General features: G+C 39.6%; 1 protein-coding gene across 6 annotated transcripts in view; it reads left to right on the forward strand.

The window, feature by feature from the left end:
* Positions 1–10,931, forward strand: part of wdpcp (WD repeat containing planar cell polarity effector) — a 95,668-nt gene that overhangs the window by 65,876 nt on the left and 18,861 nt on the right. For all 6 annotated transcript variants that reach the window (XM_079443215.1, XM_079443211.1, XM_079443213.1 and 3 more), the window contains 3 exons: positions 913–1,049; positions 4,312–4,503; positions 9,739–10,384. In XM_079443215.1, the coding sequence (XP_079299341.1) occupies positions 913–1,049; positions 4,312–4,503; positions 9,739–10,384 (975 nt within the window). The remainder of the gene's footprint in view (positions 1–912; positions 1,050–4,311; positions 4,504–9,738; positions 10,385–10,931) is intronic.

A 10,931-nucleotide genomic window follows, 5' to 3' on the forward strand; every position in this document is an offset into this window, starting at 1 on the left:
AAGTGGCTAAACTAAAAACTTTGGTTTAAGCATTTGGTTTAAGCTTTTAATTTCCAAAAATATGACATTTTCTAACGCACAGTACATCAGCAGTTTAAGTTTCATTTTTCAAAATCTTTTGCAAATGTGCATGTTTCCATTGTTATTGAAAACTTGCTAAGGTAAAACTTGGTAAATCGATGGCAAAATTACTGCATTTAGCAAGCTATTCCTTTGAAATGAGCTCCCATTTTATGCTTGAATGTGAGATGATTCATAATTACTGCAGAAGCGCTGATATTCCGTCTCTAATTGCTGTTAAGGTTGGAAATTCCAGCCCTGAATATCATCTTCAACTAAACCTGCTTCTCTGAATGGCTTGTATTAATTTTTCTGCCGTTTAATTGGTTTCATAAACAGATTAATTTTTTAGGAAGGGCGGGTTAATTGCTAATCACAGTGTGGAGAGCTTGTCAACAGTTTCACTGCAAATGTCTCTCTTTAACATGAAAGCTGTATACCCTACAGGCTTTACAGTCTCTCTCTTTTGTGACTCCTTATTAGTCTCTCCATCTACTGCCCTGACTCAGACACTTATGGAAATTGTTTGTTTTGTTCATTTCTGTATGTGTGGGTCAGACTTTACCTGTGTTTTGGGGACCAAAGGTCCTCATCATGAAGGTTGGATAAAGAGTAAACAGTGCAAGTGAAAGGAAAGTACCCACCATGAAATACAAACATATTTTGAGAGATGCACAAATTTGTTCCAGTAAATTTTGGGGGATGTTATTGTTTGAAATAATTATCTCTAACTATAAATGCAAAAAGCTTTTCTACAAGAGGTAAGTTAGCATTTGAATGAATCTGTAGTCAACCTGTAGTCTCACAAGGTCATATGCGTTTTAACCTTTAACATTTCTCTGTGGTTTTCAGCGGTGATCGGCGATCGCTTCCTGCTGTTCTCGCTGATGGAGAGGAGTCAGGTGTGTCAGGTTTACCTGAACAGGAAGAACCAGAGCTCACCTGAGCTAGCACGACACATGGAGAAACTCACAGCTGCAGAGATTAAGGTAACAAACACACACACATGCACATATCTTTTATGCACACATTTATTGAACACTCGCCCAAAGACATACACGTGCACACTCCTCAATGCACACGCATTAGCACATTTTAGGAGGAAAGGCAGCACAGCCTCTCCTGCTTTCAATTAAAAAGCTTTAATGAGGCTGGTCTGGCTCTTTCCACAGGGCTTTTAGCTCTAATTGCCTGGCTTTACTTGCTTTCTTTTACCGCTGGGACAGGTAACACTGTGATTACTGGAGCTCCTCTCTAATGCACACCTGTGGGGAACATCAGGTCCAAACATACAGCACTCCTCTCTTTATAGAGAGATCACATCCTTTATGACAGTACATCTCTATAAGCCTGACAAATGTGTTCTTCCCTCTGTCTCTATTTTTGTTAATTAAATTACAGAAACCTTCAAAAATTTGAAGGTATTTTTTATTTAAAAGGGAAGACCGTTGGATATCAAATATAAAATATAAAAAAGGAAATATATATATATTTTTTAAAACACAATATCATTTGAAATTTGAGAAGCATTAACTACACAAAGCAGTTTTTCAGTGTGCGTATTACACACTGTTTTCCCACATCAAAGGTCTTGCTAGAATCGGAGCAGAAGGAACCAAAATCATTTCTCTATTTAGAGATAAATTAAATTTTAAACTGAAGATTTGCATTTATGCATTTATTTCTGCAGATGACAGATTGACAGATGGTTTAAAAAATAATAATAATAACATTTGATTTTTATGTTACATTGCCCTTAAGGTACACTACCATTCAAAAGTTTGGGGTCAGTAATGTTATATATATAAATTTACCTTGATCTTCAAATTCAAAAGGTTTTCACACCCCTGCTCTTAATGCATAGATTTTCCTTCTGGAGCATCAGTGAGCATTTGAACTTTCTGTAGTAGTTGCATATGAGTTCCTCAGTTGTCCTCAGTGTGGAAAGATGAATCTCAAAATCATACAATCATTCAAGAATTTTTTTTTTTGGCCAAACAAATCAAAATTTTGTCTTCACAGAATCAAAATTTAAATAGAAAACTGTTATTTCATTTGTAGTAATATTTCACAATGTTACTGTTTTTTTTGTATGTTTTTATCAAATCAAACCAGCCTTGCTGAGCATAATATACTTCTTTTATTTTTATAAATTTTTAAAGAACTTTCAAAAAATTGTATTGTATTTAAAAAAAGTGTGTATATTTCATTAGTTCTTGGATTCCTGGCAAACAGACCCATGACCTTGGCGTTGCTAGCACTACACTCTACTGTTTGAGCCAGAAGAACAGAAGATGTACTATCTATATTGTAAGATGTGACCATTATTACCGCTCTGTAAAATTGGTCACAGCCATGCAGTTTGTCGCTAGCAGAGCAGTGGTGTAGGGGTTGGGGGGTCAAGTCCATCTCCTCCTCTTCAGAGGAAACGAAGGTGATCGCTCCATTCTTTATTCTCCATCCCATTCATTTTCTAGCTTTCCAAAGCAACTTGTCTAAAAAAATTCATAACGGAATTTAAGAAAAAAAATCTTTATTCATTTTCTTTTTGAAAGCATTAACCTCATTTTAATGGGCCAGAGACCAAGTTTGCGGAGATCACAATTTGGATGGCTCTGATTATGGACTAAACACAATGCATAAATACATCGGCTCTTAACACCCTCCGCACCCGAACATTATCGCATTACTGGAGCGCTTTGTTGCGACGGCAGCCTGAGTATGAAAGCAATCTCTCCTGCGGTGTGGCTGGCTCCAGCAGCATGGCTCTGATAAGGGAGGACCGTACGCGCCCCCCCCCCCCCCCCCCCCCCCAAACCCTGCCCTCCCTCCTGGCACTACCCCCCCCCCCATCCCAGCCCGGCCGGCCCCATCCACTGCCTGCTCCACTGGACTAAGCTTTGAGCCTAATCCTCCAGAAAGAGGGTCTGATTATTGCTGACCAGCAAGCACAGGCGAGATGGGGAATCAAGTTTTGGGGGAGGGCAGAAAGAGACAGAGAGAGATGAATGTTATTTTCCCACAGTCTGTACTGGTTTACTTTGTTTTTGTTTATTTATTAATCTTATATAAATCATTTTCATGCTAGATGATACTTAACATGCACGATTAGTCTGTACGGGCACAGTCTGTGAAGGTCAAGGTTAAATGATGAACAGTTTTTGTTGTCATGAACAGACTGTGGTACATTTTTAGTCCTCCCTATTGTGCACAGATAGAGTTGTTGACATAAAGAGAGACTCCGTGTTTGCTCTCTTGATAAGGCCTTTCAGAATGAAGTATATGGAAATGACTGCTATTATGTTGCATGAATAGGCACTGACTCTATAAGAGGCATATCGTATTTTCATGCCATTTATTCGTACTATGGGCTGCATTAAGGGTCTGGAAAAAACCCTACTTTAAAACCTCAGCCCAGAACTGCTGAAATAGCATTTGATGAGCTGCCGCAGATATGAGATAGAGTTGTTGCAGCGGTGTAGGAGAAATATCGCTCCTTACTGAACTATTATTGCAGTCCCATAAACAGAAAGTGGATTTAATGCCCTTTCAAAGGAACCAGTTTTGAATACCTCAGTTATTATGTCTATGTTAAGGCTAGACAGTCTTGAGTGATTAAAGCTGTTTGTGCATCAGCCAAACGGCAGTTGTGTCTCAATCAGGCGCGGCTCATTTTAATGAAATTTGGTAGTCAGACTTAGTCAGCAGCAAAACACTGGCCTGCGCTTCATTCGAAATTTGTAATTTTGGGTGGTTTTGGGATTGATCTGTGCTACAAATTCGCTGATGTATCTTAGAATCCGAGATATTGATTATGAGAAATAAATTCACAATTATGAGATATAAAGTAATAATTACGATAAACAAACTTGCAATTGTAAGATATAGAGCAATTACCTTTGTATTTTCCTGCAGAATCTAATTCAGGTTCAGTCCTACCACACTGGAAAACAATACAGTACCTGTCCAAATCTGGGGTTTATGAAAGTGAAAGCATCTAGAGATCTTATTAGCAGTCACACCAATACCTTGTTACCTTCAAACACCTCACCAAGTGCAGAACAAATGCAGCTATTTCAAATGATTTGAATAAAAACCCCAACAAAAGATAACAATGCCCTGCTACCCAGAGCAGCTCAGGCCACGTTAATAAAGCAGCATGCAGCTGTATTGTGTTATGCAGAAGAGTTGGGGTCATGTTTTATAGATGCTTTGTGGTCTGAGTCCTTTACGGTTGCTATTCTTCCGCAGGTTTCAGTGGTGGATTTACCTGGTGGAGGACGGCGCATGGAGCGCCGTGTGGGGCTGAATCAGACACAGGATGTGGCTGTGTGCTGGTGGCCTCTCTGTAACGAGGAGGTTAGGCCTTGGTCTCCCGTCCCTAGTGCAGTGGACAGGGCCAACCTGGTGCTTCTCGCCTGCTCGGATACACCAGGACTCACGGTAAGCAGACCCTGACGTTGCTCCAGGGTTGGCCTTTTATCCTTGTCCGAACTAACATTTTTTCGGTGATGAGATTGAATGATGTGAGAGAGACTTGAAGGTCAGATAATAACCAGGGTGTGACCTCCTAAATAATATAAATACTTTTAATAATGCCCTCGCAATGCTCCGCTGCTCAAGGTTTCGGAAAGATTGTCAATCCCTTTTTCGCCCCAGTCTTTTTGTCCCATTTTACCTTTCTTTTTTTCTTTGGCATGCTTTACCAATCACCATTGTGTTTCTCAATGAGCTGCTGTAACTCGCAGACTGTTCACTTGAACTTTTTTTTTTACATGAACAGCCAACCTTTGACCTTTTAACCCTTCCTGTATAGCTGACACTCTTTCATTGTAGTATGTATTCTGTTCTTCAGTGAGTCTGCAGTTATGCAATAGCTATGCGGAGGTGCAAAAAAAAAAAAAAAAAAGCAAAACAAATGTTTTCTTGATTCTAGAAATATTTTGCATATAGAATAGAGCTGCTGTACAAACACCAATCCATCATTATTTTTAAATGTACCACTTGTTTTTTTTTGCTTACATCACAGTGGACGAAATGTCATCTTGTCTTGGACTTAGTATTAATAACTTAGTAGTTTTATTGTTTTAATTTATTCAGTAATAATGTTTCATTATTTATAAAGTAACTAGTATTCAACTGATTATGTGATCATGGCAGCCCCATGCAGTGAAACAAAATAAAACATGTAAAATAAAACCGCTTTTATTAGGCTACTGATATGACTGCAGTCTACATCTCCAAGGTACTCTTCCTTCCTTGTGTGTGAAATTTTTTAAATGAGTTAAAAATGAGGCGCTCTTAGAAACTGCTAATAACACTGTCTGTCCACTTCTCCATCTCTACATTCCAGTGCATATCAGCACTGTTTAATGTTGAATGGCGACGATTCAAAATTCAGCCAGCAATGCTTAAGCTCCCAACGTTGTACTCTGGTTTTAAACATATGCAAAATCTTCACTCGCAGAGCAGGGGATGAGAGAGACGAGTAAACGGAGCTCCGTTTCCAATTGCAAATGCACCAAATGAAAACAAACAAGGGGTAGAAAACTGCTAAATAAAAAAATTAAAAAGGGGGGCAGCATAAAGCAACGCTGGATTGCTCTGGTTGGAAATGAACCCTGGATTTATCCTGGGCCTTCACCTATTTATTTTCTTCTCTCTCTCTGTCTCTCTCTCTCTCTCTCTCTCTCTCTTTCTCTCTCATTTTTCTACGGTTCGAAAACATTAAAGTGTCTCTCGCCTTCATCGTTTCTAATTAAAGTGTTTGTTGTCATTTTCAGATCCGTGGTGTGAAATCAAGCTAGCAGTTTATGTAAGACGCGAGCGGTGAATCAAACGGTTCGCTCGGCGCACAGACACACACTTCAATCAATTCTGCCTCATATATATGTTCCCTTTGTTAAGTTTGCTATCTGCATGCTAAACCCATTTTCTGCTTAGTCTTCAGCATTTAAAAAGTACGCTTTCTTTCCCTATGTGGTCTTAATTCTTACCCCTCGCAGATAAGCACTGCCAAGAGACACACGGGGAAAAACACTCGTGCACACACACTTATTTATGCAAACGTTTAACATTTATAATCAATTCCCCTGTTCCTGGAATTTAATGATTTTAACAAAAATAATTTTTGTATATATCCTTATTTTGCATGTTGAGTTGGTTATGTTTTCAGTAAGCATTTGATATCATTTTTCTTTTTTCTTTTTTTTTTTAAGTTGTTTTGCATATTGGGGTGGTTGTTGTTATGTTTTCAGTACGCATTAGATGTTGTTGAATATCCTGTTATCTCTCTCGGAACACTTCTCTTTTCATTCGTTTGATCTGCATATTTACCAGGCATCTGTACTTTATTTAAAATTGCCACATTTCTTGTTTCTTCAACCAAATACACATTATCCTTTTCAACCTGATGTGGAATGAAAACAGAAATAGTTTTACAGTTTTCAGGCCTGTGTGAAAAGTACTTCAGAATTTACTCATAGACCATGGATTCAGTGATATTCAGGGACATCCACTTTTTTTAAAGGAATTTGTTGAGGAAATGTTATGACCACAATGGTCTAGAACAACCTAAATTGTCAAACTACATCCCAATAAAAGTGCTCATAATAAGCTAATGTTGCTATATTTACTTTTTTTTTTTATTTGCAAACATTTCTTATTGAAAACAGTTGTGCTGCTCAATTTTTGAGGAAACTGTTACTTTTTTTTTCAGGATATGTTGATGAATTGAAAGTTAAAAAATAGCATTTATTTGAAATAGAAATATATTTGATACATTATACATGTCTTTACAGTCACTTTTGATCCATTTACCGCATCTTTACTGAAGAAAAGTATGCATTTTAACCCCAAACTTTTGAATGGTAGTGTATATATGCACATTTTTGGACACAGACACCTTTTCTGACTGAGGTATTTGTCCTGCTGAATTTATTCCCCTCATTTTTTTTTATGTATTCCTTATTCAGTGACTCTCGGTCAGTGTTGATTTGATTTTAGAAGGCTCATGTGGAATGGTTTCAATCTCTGTCATTTTTCTGTGCATGGCTGCTGTTATGATTCCAGACCATGTTATATATGAAGAGAAAAGGTCCTAGTGGAATGTGATTTCTCGGGTTAAATTCTTGGGCATGTGCAGGTGCAGTAGAGCGAATGCTTCTGTGTTGATTTCATGCCACAGTGGCCTGACAAGCATCTGAGTAGCACGCAAACACACACACACACACACACACACACACACACACACACATTTACACACACCAGAAGAGCGGAGACTCAGCAGCAAGAACTTTCATAGATTGCCTTCATCATCATCTCCCTTTCTCTCTCCCTCTCTCACTGTCCCCCTCTCTCCCTCTCTCTCCCTCTCTCTCACTGTTTGCTCTCTGAGCTGGAAAATTGGCTCAAAGAGCTCTACTGCTGTGAACAAGGCCTGCTGCTCAGCTGGACCTCTTTGGGTTTATCTTTCAAGCTGCAAAAGAAAGTCCAGAGAAGAGAAGAAAAGAAAAGAATAGTTTTGACCAGTGACTGAAACCAATAACTAACAGAGACTCACTTACCACTGTTCTCTCTCTCTCTTTCTCGCTCTCCTTTGCACCCCCCCAAACCTCCCCAACTCACCAAGATGCCGTTTGTCTTTGTGAAATTGAATCTGTCATTGTTTCAGCGGCAGCTGTGGGATTTGCGATGTTTGTGTGTGCGTGTGTGTGTGTGAATGTAGGTCTTAAGAAGGATCACTCTGTGAAGATGTTAAAACCTTTGTGGCGGGTGGGAGAAAGGCACTCGAAATGTCCCCCAGTGCTGAGGCAAACATACTGCCTCTCAACCGGCTCTCCTTTATTTCTTCACCTTTTTGTTTTTGTTTAGTGTTACCGTGGCAAATAGCTTAGCGCTCTCTCTCTATGGCTATCCGTTACTACTAAACCGGATAAACAAGTGTGAGGATTGTGCAATTCCTTATGGCACTTCTAGTCTGCAATTTTACACTCACAATGAAGCACAATGTTATTCAAGGCATTTAGAGGTGTGTATTATTAGCCCGAATAGTATCTGTAGCATTCCCTAGCATGGTGTTAGCAAAGCATTAGCCTCGTGAGGTCACAAATTCTTGCCTGAGCTGCAAGCTGACCACTTTAAAAAGGCCTGATAAGGTGTTCAACCTAGCCCTAGCTAGTTTTTGACTAGCTTAGTGCTAGCAGGGTCAGCATTATCGGAATATTAGCCAAAGCAGTTGGGGCGTTGGTCTTTTGCTAGCGTGGTCAGTGGGGTGTTGGTTCTGAGCCCGGGCCCAGCTGTGGACAGGCCCGGAATGGGGGCCTCTGTGGCTGGGGCAGGTGTGTCTCAGCGGGGCCTGGCTCTGTGGAGATCTGGCACTGTTCCGGATCTCCCCTCTGTGCTGTCAGCAACTCCTCTCCCGCCCTCTCACTAAACCCCTCTCACCCCCTGGGGTGCAGCGGGAGTCGGCCCAGGGGGGATTACAGCTAAAAAAAAAAAAGACAAAAAACTCATCCCCTGCTTTCACAGAAACCATCGGCAACCCGCTTAACTCAGTCTCCTACGCTGGCGCACACGCCACGGTACTGTGCCAGCCCATTGCTCTCAGTCTCTCTCTCTCACCGCACCATCTGCACTAGAAACACACATACTACAGGTAAACCCCAACTTCCTGTGTGTTGCCGTCTGATAGGACACTTTTTAAGCTGTTTGTGTGCACATTTTGAGGTTAAATCTCCAAACAAATTTGCTCAACATGTGTGTTGGGCCTGTGATTTCTACTGTCTCAGGGATGGAGGTGCCCATGCTGAATATTTACATTTGCAAACTGTTTGTAACTTTTGGTTTAGGTGTGGTTCTTCAAGACCGCTTTTATCATACGTTTCTGTTTTACCTTACGAAGGGTCATTACTTTTGTATATATAATTTCAATCTCAACACTCACCGCGCTCTCCCAGCTTTTGTAGGTGCAAAGACCTATTTCTTATATCAAACGTAACTCAAGGTCTGCTCTCTCCAGAGTGCAGACCTTGACTTATGTTGTATATATCTTTTCGAAATATAATTTAGTCACCCACTTTCTGAGAATTGTGGTGTAGCAGAGCACATGCTTTGACACATTGAGCTGTGGCGCTCAAAGTTTTTTTTTATATTATTTATTTTAAGATGATTCATTCTCCATTTCACTCAAATTACATACTACGCATAACTTTTCTAATAATGTTTTATAAAATTCAGCACACATTGAGATATGGTTCTCAAATAGGTGACATTTGAATCTGATTTGTTACCTGATTTCGTTCCCTCTTTTTTCCTCATCATTACTTATTCTCTACCAGCTATAGTACTACAATATAAATAAAACACCACAAGTTAAATTTATAATAAAATAAATATTTTACAGTTCAGAACAAGTAGATGAACTAAAATATGAACTAAAACAAGTACATGAACAAAATTTTATCTGTCTGTTGTGACAAAATTTGTAAAATGTATGTAAACCCTTGGTTTCAGCAGAAATAACTTTCACCAAATATTTCCTGTAGTTGTGAACAGGGCATGCACAATCAATTTATAATTAAATTGAACTGTTAGATGCACATACTTTTTCTGGAAAAAAATAAATGCTTCAGTGATTAAATTACATTCATTTTTGCCTCCCTGTTTCTCTCTGTGCAGGTTTTGAGCTCTGTCCGAACTGATGGGAACCCTATAGACTGCAGATTCAGTTTGACCCAACCCTACCATGTCCTGACCGTGGAACTGCACCAAGAGGCCAAACACTCCACGTCTGAGCTGTACAAGGAGGCCCAGGCTCCTGAAGTCCAAACCTGTGTATATGAATGTGCTCGTGGACATCTCCAACATCTGTCCAGCTCTCCTCTACCCCTGATGTCCAAACCTATAATCTGTTGTCGTGACCCGTTGGAGCGCTGGGTTCTCCTGGGGCTTCAGGATTGCTCTGTAGTTCTTTTTGACCCACAGACGGGCCACTCACAGTGGGCCTCCTGCTCCATGGTGCCGGCGGTACTAGCATGGCATCCTTCAGGAGCTCTGCTGATGGTGGGCGGAGGTCAAGGCGAGCTCCAGTGCTTTGATGTGGGACTCTCGCCTCTCCCTCTGCGGTTAGTGAGTGAAGAACTGACTCCTGGGTCTATAGGCCCCAGCCTGCAGCTCTCTCGTCACATAAAAACCTCTGAGGGGCTAGAGGGGATGCATTGGGCCTACTGTCCGATATCCCATGGAAGCGAGGGTCTGGAGACACATGACTTACTGCTGCTTCGGTTTCATGGAGGGCCGCTTGCTGCACTGAAGCTAAGACTAGGTCAGTGGGACCTTTGTGTAGTTTACTTGATTGAAATCAGAGTAGATCATTTGATGTGTAGCGCTAAAGATTCTTGAACATGATTGTATTTATATAGCTAGAAGGCATAAAACAAACACACAACACACTTGAAGAGAGAATTTACACTTGAGACTTAAACTACCATTCAAAAGTTTGGGGTCAGTAAGATGGAAAAAAAACTTGATTCAGCAAGGTTTCAGTAAATTGAACAAAGATAACTAAATAAATGTATAATGTTGAAAAAAAAAAAAATTCTATTTCATTTAAATAATGTTTTTAACTATTCATCAAAAACATATTTTTTCAACATTGATAATAATAAATGTTTCTTGAACACCAAATCAGCATACTAGAAGGATTTTAGAATGAGACTTCTTTCAAAAACATTAAAACAAAATTGTACCGACCCCAAACTTTTGAATGTTAATGTATATAAAAATAATTATTTTTATTTAATTATTTATTTTAATAAATATAAAAAAAAACAGGTCTGTGTATAAAACGGATTACTTCACATACATAAGAG

The sequence above is a fragment of the Barbus barbus genome (assembly GCF_936440315.1).
Source record: "Barbus barbus genome assembly, chromosome: 20".
Taxonomy (NCBI): domain Eukaryota; kingdom Metazoa; phylum Chordata; class Actinopteri; order Cypriniformes; family Cyprinidae; genus Barbus; species Barbus barbus.